The sequence below is a fragment of the Vulpes vulpes genome, chromosome X (assembly GCF_048418805.1).
Source record: "Vulpes vulpes isolate BD-2025 chromosome X, VulVul3, whole genome shotgun sequence".
Taxonomy (NCBI): domain Eukaryota; kingdom Metazoa; phylum Chordata; class Mammalia; order Carnivora; family Canidae; genus Vulpes; species Vulpes vulpes.
The window spans coordinates 120,378,334-120,393,243 of record NC_132796.1 but is presented as its reverse complement, the minus strand read 5'-3'; the positions used below and the strand labels follow the sequence as shown (position 1 = coordinate 120,393,243).

Here is a 14,910-nt window from a genome sequence, read left to right as displayed (position 1 = left end):
GTCCCCTCCCCAGACCAGAGGCCCAGGTGGCCGCCCCACCAAGATGGCGGCGGCGGCGGCGGCGCTGTCCGCGCCGGAAGGGGGCGTGAGAACCGGCGCGGCCGTGCGCGTGCGCACTGCCGGGTCCGTGGCTCGCTTCCGGCACTTCGCACCCTGCCGAACTCTCGCGAGAGCGGTGTCTCTGTGTGTGGACGTGCGACGGCTCTCACGTTCCGTCATGGCGCTGAAGGTGGCGGCGGTCGTCCGCGGCGCTCCAAAGGCGGTGCTCAGACCGGCTCTCCTCTGCCGTCCTTGGGAGGTGAGAAGGGGCAGCGGGCCGCGGGGACAGCTGCGGCGCTCGCTGGCAGGCCGCAGGCTTGCAGAGCGTCTTGGAGCCTGATTGGCTGTGGGCCCCACGAGGGGCGGGGAGAGGGCTACGCGCCGCAGTTGATTGGCTGCCTCTGCTGTCAGTGAGGGGCTTGGGTAAAGTTGGCCCTCGTCCGGCTTTCCCAGGGGTCTGCATCTTGGGCGGGGGGAGCTCCGGACCGGCGAGGAGAGTGGGCAACAACGGGCCAAGTGTCACCTCCTAGTGTCATTGTGGGAGCCTCGGGATCTTTGGTCCCGAGGCGGTCACGTGTCCCGGCCCGCCTGACTCTTGCCGTCTTAGGAATCCCGTTCCCAGTCTCCGTTTCTCCTCGGGATTTTCTCTTACGGACCGCTTCGTCGCTTGTCCCAGTGGAGTTGGAGAACCGGACTTTCCCGTTATCCCTGATACCACACCCTCCCCCTGGACATCTTTATAGCCCCAGATGCCTTCTCCCCGCAGGCGCCTGAAATGGAAGTGAGCTAGATTTTCTGAGACTGGGGACGTGGGAAGCCGGGGGGGCTTTGCTTCCTCAGTTCTTCGTTTAGGATCTTGGTTATTCAGGTCTCATTCCTCTTTCTTTTCACACTTAAGCGAGGATAGTTTACTCTGGGTGAGTCAGAAGCCATCGGAAGCATCAGAGAGCCCGGACTGGCTCTAGGGGTCAAGACGTATGACCTCCAGGCCTGGCTCCCCCCACTGACCCACAGTATGGCCACCCTCCTGTCTCTGAACTCCAGTTTCCCCTCCGGCTCAAAGGAACTAGCCAACCTTGACCTTCCAGAATCCTGTGACTTTGCTAACACACCTTGTGGACACATTTGCTATGCTTCTGCCGTCTGACCCCTCAGGAAAGCTATCCTGTGATAGTTTACGCTTTATCAAATTCTGATTTCTCTTAACTTGCTGAGGAGGGGTTTTCCAGAGGCCCTGGCGGCTCTGGCAGTTAGGCTCCCACGGGGTCTTGGTGAAGACATTTGTCTCTTCCCTGATCTCCTCTTCTTTGTGTGCTTGTGCCCATGTTGGGGTGGGGATGGAGGAAGGCAGCAGTGGGTAGCTGGGCAGTGCCTTGCCCTGAGACCCTCCTGGGTATGGAAAGCTTTAGGGATGAACCCCAGATCTTTGGTCCCACCAATTGGGGTCTTGTGGGAAAACATGCAGCCACCTTTGGCACTTGATCTAACAGAACACGCTGAAGAGTGAAGCCTCACTAAGATTTGGAATGTGGAAATCCTTTTGCAGGGACACATACCACCCTGGGCTCCTTTCTTTCTGTGGCACTGTCAGAGGATGACTGAGAACCCACCCTCCCGCTTAATGCTCGAGCAGTAGCCCTGTGCATATATCCCATCCTGCCTTAAACGGGGCTTCTTTGACAAGTGGCTTCAGAGGGCGGCGTAGGTGCGAGGCAGAACCCTTATAACCCCCTGAAGGAAGGTGCCTGTATCTGTCCAGAGCAAGGTAGGGAAGTCAGTCTTGAGAGCTCTCTGGGTCTTTGGCTAAAGCCTGGAAGAAACATCTAGCATAGGGACCAGGTGAAGGAGAGGTTTAGCTTAGGTGGTGATGTCATCCAAGGGAGAGGGTAGGAGTGGGGGTGGTTACCAAGATACAGAGCTAGGTGCAGGTGGTGGCTCACCACCATGGCCAAGTTACTTGCCTGGTGCCGTTGGACTCCTAGGAGGAATTACTTGCTGGGAGCTGCAGGGGTCCACCCAGTGCTGAACACCGGCTTGAGGAACTGGTGGGGTGAAGGGGCGGGTGTGCCCTGCTGGGAACCAGATGACTTGCTGCATCCTCCCAGCAACCACATAAAGTGGGCATCTCTATTCCATAGGTTTCAGGTAAGGACAGGAAGTTCAGCCAGGTTAAGCTGTTTGTTACCAGAAGCGGTGGATGGTGGGTTTGGACCAAGGCCTCACTGGCCCCCCAAACCCACCACCCTTTCCTTCAGTTTCTCATGTACTTGTTAATTTGGGAAATGTTTCTTATGTCCAAGCTCTGGACCAGGCCTTCTGCTAGGTCTTGGGATGACAGTATGGAACTGGACAGACGTGGCTTCTGCCCTCAGGGGCTTAGGGGTTGGGGACGGAGCAAGGCATTTGATAGGGACAGCCTAGGGAGATTGTGGTTGGTGGGGGAGGGAGTAGGTAGGGCTTTGGGAGCCCAGAGGGACCTCCAGTTCCACAGCCTTAACAAATCAGGGAAGGCTTCCTGGAAGAAGGGCAGTGGGAACCTCCTTCTATAAGTCGAATCAAGAGACTACAAATAAGATGAATTCAGATACTGACAAGTGGTGGAAAGGAAACTAGGAAAGCCTTGAGTGTGCCTTGCCTGTCACTGCAGGCCCAGGGGCCACATGGATAAGCAGGTACCTGCAGCCTTTTGTCTTAGTGGTCACTGCCCTCCTGGCCTCTGGCTTGGGTGGGTGACCGGCACACCAGTGCTGCCGGAGCTTGTGTAAGGGGATGGCTTGTGAATACCAGCCAGGTAGACCCCAAGGGGATTGTCAGTCTCTTTCTGAGCTTTCTAGACTTCTAGCAAGAGGGCATGGCTCTTTGCAGAATGGCCGGGGGATTATGCTATTGGCTGGAGCACTCTGCCTTCCCAGTAGGCAAGGGGCAAGGGCATCTCAAGGGACAAAAGGGACCTTGGTTCTGTCCCTTCCCATTTGGGTTGAGGGACACCTGGGTGTGGTCCCAGGTGGGGCATAGCAGGGAGGAAAGTGTGAGGACCTGTAGCCCTACTGTAGAGGGACCTGGCACACAAGCTTCTGCCTCCAGACAATGTGGGGGACTCTAGATGGATCATTTCTCAACACCTGTCTCCTTTGGCCCAGATAGCTTTTACTCTGAAGCTGTCAGATGTGAGTGGTGTGGCTAAATGTGGCTGTTTCGGAGTCAGGGGGTTGGGAACATTTATCTTCCATGTAGGCCACGAAGCAGTTTTGCAATCCTTTATGAAACCCTTCTAAAAGCTGGGTGTCTGTGATTTTTCTAAAAATGGTTAGGTTTTCCGTGGCGTGTTTGCTTTGGACTTGTGATTGTGGAGGGTCGTTCGCCACCGTGCCAACCGTGATGGTCTCTGGGCGGCCAGGGGGCTGGGTGCTCTCTTTTTCTTTTGATCTCCCTGTTAGGACTGTATGCTGATTTTGTAATAAGGAAAAAAGATTTTAAAAAAGATAAAGTGGTTGTTGTGAGGGCCTTGTGGTTGGTTATAATGATTTCCCTATCGTTCCACATTTAGTGTGCCAACTTTCCCGCGTTACAGATAGCACACATCACTGAGCAGGAATAATCGGCAGATAAAGAATCACACAACAAAAGGGGGAGGGAGACACATTTCTTAACTGACTGTGGAACTCAAGGAAGCATAAAGGGTTGCAGCGACCCTCCCGGGTGCTTTGACGGGCTGGTGCTTGGGAAATGGAGGCTCTGGAGCCATTTGTGTGGGCACGTACTCTGTGCTCTTCACCAGATGGTGGTGCGTGGTTGAGGTGAGCGGATGACACGTGGGGCCTGTCTGGGGATGTGGGGACAGTCCCTCTCCCCTGCCAAGAGTTCAGCTGGCCTTTGCCAAACTGACTTTCTGGGCTCGGCAGCAACCTCTGGCATCTGGGTTCTCTTTCCCAGGTTCTAGGTGCCCATGAGGTCCCCCGGAGGAGCGTTTCGGTAAGTACCCGCCAGGGTGTGTGCTTGCATTCACGTAGACTGCTGTTGGTGTGTGTACGCCCATCTGTGCGTGTGAAGGTGTGCACGTGTGCGTGCTGTGCCTCTCTGTTCCCTGGCCCTTGGTTTCCTTCCCTCGGAGGCGTGGTCTCCAGAGGTCGCCCACCCCTCCTCACATGAACTGTGCTACACAGTGTCCCCAGGGAAGAGGCCCTGTTCCCTGGGCACAGCCTTGTTCCTCCAACCTTGGCTGACTAGTGTCTTCTTCCTTCCTGTTCTCTCTCTAGCAACAAACAATTGTGAGTATTCTTCTCATCTGCCTTTTAAGTTTTGGGGCTTTTAATTGCTGTCAGATTGACCCAAGTCCAGGTGGGGGTTGGGGCTGCTTCTGCTGCTGTCCCCCTGAGCAGCGAAGCCCCCAGGAGTAGCCCTGTCTGGGGTGGGGTGGGGTGGCGGGGTAGGATACCCCAAGCTGGCACCCGGTCCCACCTTCAACCTCCCCTCCTTCCAGCCTCCATCGGCTAAGTATGGTGGGCGGCACACAGTGACCATGATCCCAGGGGATGGCATTGGGCCAGAGCTCATGTTGCATGTCAAGTCTGTGTTCAGGTAAGCAGCGCCTGGGCCCACTTCCCCTTGACCTGTAGCCCCAGGGGAGGTTGTATCCCGGGCCACGGGTGAGGGGTGGCTTGAGAACCGTGCCAAGAGGGGCAGTAACCCCAGGCCTTTCATCCCAGTGCCTGTGATCCTGCCAGGCTGGCCTGGGCATGGGGAAAGTGCCAGCAGTCCTGCTCACTGTGTTGTGGAGTTTGAGTGTCTCCCTGTTAGTTGGTGCAGATGGGCCTAGTCTCCTCTCAGCCAGAGCCAGGTCAGGGTGGGCAACAGCAGTGGAGGCCTCTGCACCCAGTGGTCCGGGCAGGCTTCCGGGAGGGGGCCTGGCGTTCGCCTGGGGCCAGCTCCCTTGACCTGCTTCTGCCCCAGGCATGCGTGTGTGCCAGTGGACTTTGAAGAAGTGCACGTGAGCTCCAATGCTGATGAAGAAGATATCCGCAACGCCATCATGGCCATCCGGCGGAACCGTGTGGCCCTGAAGGGTGAGTTCAGGTCGGGGGTGGGCACAATGTGATACCATGCATGATTCCTTTCACTTTTTTTATTATTATTTATGAGACACACACACACACAGGCAGAGACACAGGCAGAGGAAGAAGCAGGCTCCTCGAGGGGAGCCCGATGCGGGACTTGATCCCGGGACCCCAGGATCACACCCTGGGCTGAAGGCAGGCGCTAAACCGATGGGTCACTCAGGGATCCCCTGATTCCTTTCACTTTTAAGCTGACACTTGTCCCTAGGACCACACGACTCTGACCTCAGGGTTTTTTTGGCTAGGGAAGACCCTTGTGCTTGGAGAATGGACAGAAACTTCCAGGGTCCTGTCCACTCTGCGGTTCTGAGATCCTGGTGGCTGTAGACTATGTGGGAGCCTGTTTAGTCAAGGGCTTCTGCCCACCCCCTTCCCTCCTGGGATGGCCCTCTCTGCTGGGGTCAGCTTTGACCCTCAGAACCTTTTTCACAAACCACATGTCGCAGAGATGCAGTGTTAGCCCTCTGCCTGCTTCCTCGGCTCTAGCCACCACTACCGTGTGGGTGTTACACACGGGAATTCTAGCCCTTCCTGAGGTCACCTCGGTTTGGTACATGTCTTTAAACTCTTTGTATTACTCATTTTGTAAGCTAGAGCCCATCACCTGCTCTGTGTGAGCAAAGCCAAACCCGGCTAGAGTCCAAGGCCCTGGCAGTCAAGAGGCGGAGCTGACGTGGCATCTGCAAGGTGCCTAAGACACTGGGCGAAGGCAGCATGGGCAGGATGTGACTCGGAGGGGGCCATGGGCCCCGTGGGCTCTGAGGAAAGCCTGCTCGGCACCCTTGGGAGAACCGCCTTTTCCCAGCAGCCACTGGCCCCCTGCTGCTCCGTTCTCTTTTGCCCTGGGTCCAGCCCGGGCCAAGCTATAGTCTTCTCCAGGCAGCCCCCATGTGCCCCTGAGCTGGGGCTCATGTGGCACCTCGACACAGGGCCTGACAGTACACTGGTCAAGGTCACATTGCTGGCGCCAGCCTGGCTAGCCAGCCTGTTAGTAAGCAGGAGTGGTCACTTTCTAACCAGCCAGACCCTGATCTTGCCGTTTCCTGCCCAGGGTCTGGCAAGATCTCTTGGCTAGCTGCCAGCCCTTGTTCATTCATTTGTTCATTCATTCAGTCAGTGAGTGTTTATCAAGTGCCCGCTATGTGCCAGGTGCTGCTCTGGGTCCTCGGAACCCATCCATGAAGCAAACACATGCACACACGCACACCCTCTGCCCCCAAGGGGCTTACGGTGCAGGTTACACTCTGGCGTTCTGTGAACTATTTCTGCCGTTGAAAGCCATCTTCTCTCCTGGTTGGAGCTGCCTCTGGCATGCGTTCCTTTGTTCAGGGAGGGGAATACGGTGGTATGGCTGAGCCTGGGGGCTCCCCCTCCAGCCTGTCTTCGTCTGTCTTGCAGGCAACATCGAAACGAACCATAACCTGCCACCATCCCACAAATCCCGAAACAACATCCTTCGGTGAGAACCAGGTGCCCAGGGTCGGGGCTCAGTGCAGGTGTGGAGCGTGCCGGCAGACAGTTGTGGAATTGGCCATCTCCTCTTCTCTCTGTGTCCCCAGCACCAGCCTGGACCTCTATGCCAATGTCATCCACTGCAAGAGCCTGCCAGGAGTGGTGACCCGGCACAGGGACATCGATATCCTCATTGTCCGGGAGAACACAGAGGGCGAGTATAGCAGCCTGGAACACGAGGTGGGTGAGACCTGGGCTGTCCCCTTCTCCCCTCGGGTCATCGGGGCTGGGGACAAGCCTGGCTGGGGTCTACAGTAACGAAGGCCAGGCATCGAAGAGAAACCTGGGCCAGAGGGTCTCTTCTCCCTGTCCCTATCCCAGAGTGTGGCTGGGGTGGTGGAGAGCCTGAAGATCATCACCAAGGCCAAGTCCCTGCGCATTGCTGAGTATGCCTTCAAACTGGCCCAGGAGAGCGGGCGCAAGAAAGTGACTGCTGTGCACAAGGCCAACATCATGTATGCCCCGCCGCTGCCGTGCTCCTGCCCGTTCTGCAGGCGCCTGGGAAACCGCTGAACCGAACACGCTCCTGGGGCCCACTCTCAGGGACTTGGAGCCCGGAGCCCTGGCCGCCCACCGAGGGGCCACACTCAGGGCTGTGTCCCCTTGCCTGGTTCCCGGGCGAGGCTCTACCGCACTGCATGCTTCGGGGAGGGCAAGCGGGATTATGCCTGTCTCACAGGCAGGGGGCTGGTCGGAGGTTGGAACCCAGCTTCTGTGGCCATCCGCACACCCCATTCCTCCAGCTGGCTGTTAGAGTGGCCAAGCTGGTGTCTTGTGTCCCCCTCCTAGGAAACTGGGCGATGGGCTTTTCCTCCAGTGCTGCAAGGAAGTGGCAGCCCGCTACCCACAGATCACCTTTGAGAATATGATCGTGGACAACACCACCATGCAGGTAGCTGGCCTGCCGGGCCCCATGGCCGCCTGCCTCGGGCACCGTAGGCTTCCCGTGCTCACGCTCCCGTCTGTCTCCTCCTTTCCTGTAGCTGGTGTCGAGGCCACAGCAGTTTGATGTCATGGTGATGCCTAATCTCTACGGTAACATTGTCAACAATGTCTGCGCGGGACTGGTGGGGGGCCCTGGCCTTGTGGCCGGGGCCAACTATGGCCACGTGTACGCTGTGTTTGAGACGGTGAGTGGCGCCAGGGCTGCTGGCCCCTGGGTGCTCTATAGCTCGCAGACCATCCAGTTCACTGGAAGTGTGAGGATTCAGTGGTTTTAGGTTATTCAGAGTTGTGCAACCATCACCATTGACTCGTTCCAGGACGTCGTCATCCCCCCAAAAAGGAAAGCCTCGTACTTGTTATTTGTCACTGTCACCCACACCCCCCCCCCCGCCCCTGGCCACCACTCATCTGCTTTCTGCCCCTGTGCATTGGCCTCTTCTGGCCATCTCCTACAAATGGATGTGGGTGTTTTTTTTTTTTTTAAGATTGATTGATTGATTTGAGAGTGAGAAGCATAAGTGCACATGAGTAGGGGCAGAGGAGAGGAAGGAGCAGACTCCCTGCTGAGCCACACATCATGGCCTGAGCCGAAATCAAGAGTCAGACGCTAGCCACTCAGGTGCCCCTACAAATGGAGTCTTATGGCATGTGGCCTTTTATGATTAGTTTCTTTGCCTTAGTGGAGTTTGTTTTTTTATTTTACCCCAGTCTAGTGTTTTTAAGGCCCATCCACGCTGTAGCAGAGTTCAGAGCTTCGTTCTTTTTTATGGCTGAGTCATGTTTCATTATATGGAGAAACAGACAACATTTAGTGGACCTATTAGTTTCTGTTTTTTAGTCTTTTTTTAAAAAGTGAGGCAAAATTGACGTAACAGAGAGAAACTATTTAAAATGAGCAACTCAGGTATTAAGTGCACACATGGTGTTGGGCCACCGTCCCTTCTGTCTAGTTCCGGAGCATTTCCATCACCCTGAGAGGGGACTGTGGCCACATTCACGAGCATCCCCGCCCCAGCCTGGGGCACCCACTGACTTGCTCTCTGTCTCTGTGGGCTGGCCTGTTGTGGAGGCTTTGCGCCAGCACAGTCACATACCAAACACTGTGACCTTCGCCACCGCCTCCCCTGTCTCACCCCTTCTAGGCTACAAGGAACACAGGCAAGAGTATTGCCAATAAGAACATCGCCAACCCCACGGCCACGCTGCTGGCAAGTTGCATGATGCTTGACCACCTCAAGTAAGTGACTTCTCGATGCCCCACTGGCAGCCCCCCTCGCAGCCCCTGGCCCCAAGGGTTTGAAAGCTGCTCTCCCTCCTTTAGGCTGCATTCCTACGCCACTTCCATCCGTAAGGCCGTGTTGGCATCCATGGACAACGAAAATGTGAGGCTCCGCTTCTCCCCTCCCCTGCCTTCCCCCCAGCCCCTTCCCCCAGGAGGGCTGGAGCTGGTGTGCCATCTGAGGGGCAGGAAGTGGTGACCTGGCACCTCCCACTGCCCCCAAGGGGAGGGCGGAACCAAACAGGGTAGGGCTTTCTGGACCTGAGCTGGTCCCGCTGCCCCTCCAAGCCATGGGAGATAGTGGGCCACCCTCGGGCTGCCTACAGGGTGGGGGTCAGGTGTTGGCAGGTCCCGGGTGTGTGTGCCCGAGCCTGCCTGTCTCCCGCAGATGCACACCCCCGACATAGGAGGCCAAGGCACTACGTCAGAAGCCATCCAGGACATCATCCGCCACATCCGCATCATCAACGGCCGGGCCGTGGAAGCCTAGGCGGTCCCTGGGACTGCCTCCACCCGCTACCCCTTCCCACTGCCGGCACTGCAGCCAGGTGGGTGGGCAGACCGAGAATAAACCACCCTCTGTCCCCTCTCTCAGCCGCCGCGCTCCTGTCACTCCAGGATGCTGACGTTTCAGCTCACACTTTATTAAGAAAAGAAATACACACACTTCCCACTCAGGGCCCTTTGTGAGGGTTGGGGGCAGAACGAATTCTAAACGGTGGGCCAGGCTCCAGCATCTCCCTGCCCTGCCACGGGCTATGAGAAAGCTGGCACCCAGGAGGGTGGCAGGAGGCATCCCGCCTTCCCTGAAGGCACTGGGAGGGGCATGAGGGTGAGCAAGGCCCGCCTCAAGCTGCACAAAGTGCCCGTCGAGGCCTAGGGGTTGAGCCAGGGGTGCTGGAGGCAGTCGGCGGCGCTGGCCCGCTTTTCGGGGATGTATTCCATCATGGGCAGCAGGAAGGCGCTGAACTGCGTGGCCTGCTCCAGGGGCCACTCGTACTTCTCCATGAGCACCTCGTACAGGCCCCAGTGCTTGAGGTTGTGGATGTGCCGCAGCTCTCCTAGGGAGTGGAGGGGCAGTGGCCTTGGGTGAGGCTCTGCCGGGAGGGTCCCCGGGACCCGGCACTCCCCCTGCTTGGGAACCTGTGGGCCCTGCCCTACCCTGGACATCCAGGAGAACGGAGCCTGCTCGGTCCTACCTCTCCGGTTGAAGAACTCCCGGGAGTAGCGGCCTGAGAGGGCAAAGGCTGGGGGGATGTCTCCCAGAAGCTCCACAATGTGGGCGATGTGGTCTGTAGACAGAGAGGAGGCTGGGGGGCAGCCGGGCGGCTGGGAGGCCCCGAGGCTGAGCCCAGGGCCGGCCTCCCCCTACCCTCGTCACGACTGTAGTCTTCTCCAGAGTGAGGCTCGAATAGGTAGTCGCCGGTGGCCAGCTCGAAGGCCTGGAAGGGGGAGAAGGTGAGGCTGCCAGCCGGTGGGCCGGCCCTGGGCAGCAGCAGCTGAGGCATACCATGCACGCCGTGCTCCAGATGTCGGCGGGGGGCCCGTATTCCGCTCCGATCAGCACTTCCACAGCCCGGTACTGGCGAGTCTGGATGTCCTCGGTGAAGTGCTTGTGCTGGAGGCAAGGGGAGCCCTGGGGAGCAGCCGGGGCCACAGCCGGCCTGCCCCCACTGGTCCCCACCATCTCCCACCGCCTCTGGGCCCATGAACCCAAGGAGCCCAGTGGGGTTCGCTCAGCCTCAGGGTCCCCAGAGGTCCCGAGAGGGACTGGCCTCCCCGCCCCTTGCAGTGGGTCCAGTTCCGCTGACTGGATGGGACAGATGCTGGTCTGGGCCCAGTCCTGGGTCTGAGTCATAAGGCAGACCCTGGGGTCTGGTCGAGTGGCACTGTGGGCCCCAACAGGCTCCTTGGGAGCGGGCCTGCGCCCCTGCCCTCAGCAGGGTGCCCAGCTCTGCTCTCCAGGCCAGCTCATACCACCCAGCAGGCGTTGCCCAGGTCTGCAATCTTGATCTTGATCTTGTCTGCGTTTTGGGGCTCTAGGGGGTTCACCAGGAGGTTCGAGGCACCAAACGGTGCTGGAGAAGGAAGAGATGTGGGGAGAGACTGAGCTGGCCTGGGGTGGGGGCAGGCAGCCCTGCCCGCCGGCCACCCACCAAGTCTACCCACAGGCCCTGCCCAACTTACTGCTGGGTGACAGGAGGCCCCCGGTCTCCCGTTGGTTGGAGGAGCCTGAGAGGATGGAGCACGAGGCAGGAGAGAAAAGGGAGCCGGAGAAGCCTGAGGTCTGGGAGCCCGGGCTGAGGCTGCGCTCACCCCCTCCAGCGGGGGAAGAGGAGGCAGGGGAGAGGCCAGCCCTGGTCCCCCCAGGGTGGCAGCCGGAAGAGGAGGTGGAGCCGCTGCCCCCCTCTAGCCTCGAGCCGGCGTCTGGGGAGATGGGCAGAGGCGGCGTGTGAGCAGAGGCCCTGGTGGCTGTGCTTGGGCACGCCCTTGGGCCCTCACCCTCGGGGCCCTCACCCTCAGCCTGTGCCGCCGCCTCCATGGCCTCCAGCCTCTGCAAGTCCCGCAGCCGCTCCTCCAGCAGCCGCTTCTGCTGCTTCCGTTTGCGACGCATCTTCTTTCTCTTGTTCTTTGACAGCTTACCGGTCTGCCAGTAGAGCCAGGGTCACCCCTGGGTTCCCTTCACCCACCCCCTGACCAACCCAAGCCTCTGCCGGTGGCCTGCATGCCTCGCAGGGGCCAAGGCCTCTGGACCCCAGGGCTACTTTGGGTGACCAAACATCACCAGACTCCAGCCCCCGACCCCTGGCACCAGCCCTTCACCTGCTTCCTGTCTCCATCCCCCTCTGGTCTCCCCAAAGCTGCAGTTTGCAAAGGAGCTGATGGGTCTGCCTCTGGGGTGGGGGGGCTCCCCTGAGGATGCTCTGGGCCCCACCTGGCCCTAGATGCAGCGTTCTTCCATTGAGGCAGTGGCAAGCCCAGCAGCCCCCGAGGACAGTTTAGGGTTTGTGACCCACGGTGTGTGTCACCCTCATCCTGGGGGGAGAGGTGGGGGGGGTGGGACCAGAGACCCAAGGAGGGAGCTCTGAGGAGGCAGGGAGAGTAAGCCCAGGGAGAGGGGCACCCCAACTTACCAAGACCTCCTGGGGGGCAGTGCTGACTGGGGGGGCAGGGGAGCATTGGGGGAGAGAGAGGAACAGACTCAGGCAGGGGCTGAGGCCCCCCACCCCCACCCCCCCCCCCACCCCCCCACCCCCCCCCCCCCCCCCCCCCCCCCCCCCCCCCCCGCCCACCAGCTTCTGCTACCTGTGGAGCGGGACGGGGGCGGTGCCCCTGACTGCTGCCACTCGGTGGCCTCAGTGGCCAGGCGCCTGATGTAGGCGTCACCCACACACAGCAGGATGTTCTCGGGTTTGATGTCCGTGTGGATGATCTTGCACTTGGTGTGGAGGTAGTCTAGGCCGTGCAGCACCTGAGGAGGGCCAGGTAAGCTCTTGAGCAGCCCCGTCCGTCTGCCTGTCACACTTGTCCCGCGGAGCACAGGACGCTCACCTGCCGCACGATGCTCTTGACGCAGGGCACGGGCAGGCCCTGGTAGTTGGACTTGATGATCCACCTGAGGAGCTGGTGGCCCAGGACTTCCAGCACCATGCACACATCTGGGGCTGGGAGTGAAGGGCGGCCAGCAGGCACAGCTGGGGCGCAGGCCCCACCCACCGAGGCTCTGCCCGTGCACAGTCACCACCCTCCTGGTGTCATTAGAGTGTCCCTGTCACTCTCAGGTGTGCCAGTTGGAATGGTACCTTCTGTGCTCGTCCCAGAGCCCGGGTGCGGCCACAGAGGCAGCTGCTGCCATTTGGGGTAACTCAGCAATGCCCATGAACGACCAGTGTCAACCTGGCCATCTGCTCCCCGCCCCCACATATAAACACAAACCCCCAAAGCGCTGGGGCTATTCTGTAGACTAGTGTCCCTGGAAGGGAGAAGCCCCGTCGCACAGATCAGGAAACTTGAGGACCTAGTGGCTGGGATGGCAGGAGCTGGCCCTGCTGTTGCCACACTGGGAAGGATACGGACCCCGTTAACCCCTGAGATCCTGAAGTCATCGATGAGCTGGACGATGGTCTCTCTCTTGGGGTCACTGGGGTCACTGTCTCGAACCTGGAGCGAAGGGGACACTACTGGCTCCGGCGTGCCCCGCGCCAGCTGCTGCCTGGGGCACCCCCGGGGCACCTCGGCCCTCGCCTCGGCCTCCGGGCCTGCCCCTGCCAGCTGGAGCCTGCCCCTCCGGGAACTCCGGGAACTCCGCCCCGCCAGAGCGGGGAGCGGGCGCGGGGAGCGGGGAGGGAGGCGCCTCACACATTTCAGGAGCTTGATCTCATCCACCGCCGTCTCCGTGTAGTGCCCCGCGCTCTTCACCACTTTCAGGGCCACGAAGCGCTTGCGCCTGCAACCCCAAGGCCTGCGTCGGCTGCCGGCGGGCCGGAGCCCGGGGCCTCGCGGCGGGCCCGGGGGCGGGGGGCGGGGTGCTTACTGGATGTCCCAGCAGAGCCAGACGGTGGAGAAGTGGCCCCAGCCCAGCTTGCGCACCACGTGGTACCGCCCATTGAACAGGTCGCCGATCCTCACCGGGTAGTAGCCGCCTGCGGAGGGGAGCCGGCGGCGGTGGGCGGCGGGCCCGGCGGGGCCCTGCGGGCGGGCTGCCGCCCCGGCCCACCCCTCCCGCCGCCCGGCCGCCCGCCGGGCCTCACCCTTGCAGTAGTCCTTGGGGTCCTCCTGCTCCTCGTCGTCGGAGCCCAGCAGCCCCTGCAGCATCCGGGGCGCCGGCGTGGCCGGGGCGAGTTCGGAGCCCGACGACTCGGGGCCGCAGGACGCCTGCGAGCTGCGGGTGCGGCGGGCGGGCGGGCGGTGAGCGCGCGGTGCCGGGGTGCGGGGCCCCCCGAGAGCCCGGGCCGAGCCCTACCTGCTGCTGCTGCCGCTGTCCCCGCCGCCGCCCGCGCTGGCGCTCATCCCGGCCGCGGCCTGCAGCTCCCGCGCCCCCGGCGGCTGCTCCCTGGGGCCGGCCGCCGCCCGGCATTTATAGGCTCGGCCTCGCCGCTGAGCTCACCCGCCTTTATAAATAGCCTCCCAGCTGCTCGGCTGTGGGCAAGGTATGCGGCGGGGAGGAGGCGCGGCCACCGGGGCCCCCCGCCCCACCCCCACTGGCGCTCGGCCTCCACGCTCGCGCCGACCGGGACCCTGGGGCACGGGGGACACCCCCGCCCCGGCAGGATGCCCTAACGCAGTGCCCAGGCTAAGGCCTTGTGGCGGGGGGGTCAGAGGGGGCCCACTGAGTGGGGGTGTGTCGGCGACCTGCTTCCCAGGCCGAGTCCCCACGCGGCAGAGCTGGAGCCAGCTGAGGGGGGCAGTGGGCAACCTGGTCCTCAGGCCGCCCCCCCGCCCCCCCCACAGAGCTCACATGCCCTAGGACAGCAGTGACACTTGGAACATTCTCCGGTTTCCTGCTTGGCCCCTGTGGTCGCCTTCCCAGAGGTGACCCTCCCTGTTCCCACGCAGACCCCATTCCCTGCGCACACTCAGTGCTCTTCCACCTTATGTGGCCTCTTGACCCTTTAGGCCGGCAGGAGCCCCCCCCCCTGCCCCCCCGGCCCTGAACGTGGTGGTGTCACTGGGGATTCTGGATGAATGAGTCAAGGCCTGAGCTGAGGGCAACTGTTTCCTTCCACCGGAGGTGCTGGGACCAGGTCAGAGCCTGGAAGCCTACCCGCTCAGGACTCCAGCACCGACCCCGTGTGCTCTCCCTTCCAGCTCCTCGGGGGCCCTGCAGCCATCCCCGCCTTCCTCGCTGGGCCCACCATCCACCTTGGCCTTGTCCTCGGGGGTCCTCCTCTAGGGACCAGACAAGCCCACAACTCTCACAGGACATGCCAGAGGGATACCAGGGTCGGGTCCAGCAGAGCCCTTTGGAGCCTGTGACTTGGGGCTCCATCCAAGGGATGGGGGAGCATTGGCTCCCCAGGA

General features: G+C 60.9%; 2 protein-coding genes across 4 annotated transcripts; one reads left to right on the top strand and one right to left on the bottom strand.

Annotated features, from left to right (window-relative positions):
• Positions 1 to 43: 43 nt before the first annotated feature.
• IDH3G (isocitrate dehydrogenase (NAD(+)) 3 non-catalytic subunit gamma) lies at positions 44 to 9,483 on the top strand. 2 transcript variants are annotated; one of them, XM_025988012.2, is made up of 13 exons: positions 44 to 298; positions 3,973 to 4,011; positions 4,296 to 4,307; positions 4,520 to 4,617; positions 4,990 to 5,102; positions 6,552 to 6,612; positions 6,713 to 6,845; positions 6,987 to 7,120; positions 7,455 to 7,557; positions 7,649 to 7,795; positions 8,753 to 8,847; positions 8,932 to 8,992; positions 9,278 to 9,483. In XM_025988012.2, exons 1-13 carry the CDS (start codon positions 44 to 46, stop codon positions 9,377 to 9,379), a joined length of 1,353 nt encoding a protein of 450 aa, XP_025843797.1. In that variant the 3' UTR covers positions 9,380 to 9,483. The 2 variants fall into 2 exon arrangements, with proteins under 2 accessions (XP_025843797.1, XP_072601022.1); XM_072744921.1 differs by lacking the exon at positions 4,296 to 4,307.
• A 29-nt stretch (positions 9,484 to 9,512) lies between these two features.
• Positions 9,513 to 14,028, bottom strand: SRPK3 (SRSF protein kinase 3). Of its 2 annotated transcripts, XM_072744920.1 has the most exons (15): positions 13,853 to 14,028; positions 13,641 to 13,771; positions 13,424 to 13,532; positions 13,249 to 13,336; positions 12,963 to 13,050; positions 12,442 to 12,548; positions 12,196 to 12,361; positions 12,024 to 12,049; positions 11,407 to 11,536; positions 11,077 to 11,316; positions 10,867 to 10,967; positions 10,400 to 10,507; positions 10,262 to 10,331; positions 10,089 to 10,181; positions 9,513 to 9,950 (listed from the first exon to the last, which is right to left on the bottom strand). In XM_072744920.1, exons 1-15 carry the CDS (start codon positions 13,897 to 13,899, stop codon positions 9,766 to 9,768), a joined length of 1,689 nt encoding a protein of 562 aa, XP_072601021.1. In that variant the 5' UTR covers positions 13,900 to 14,028; the 3' UTR covers positions 9,513 to 9,765. The 2 variants fall into 2 exon arrangements, with proteins under 2 accessions (XP_072601021.1, XP_072601020.1); XM_072744919.1 differs by having other exon boundaries at positions 10,089 to 10,331.
• Positions 14,029 to 14,910: the final 882 nt, after the last annotated feature.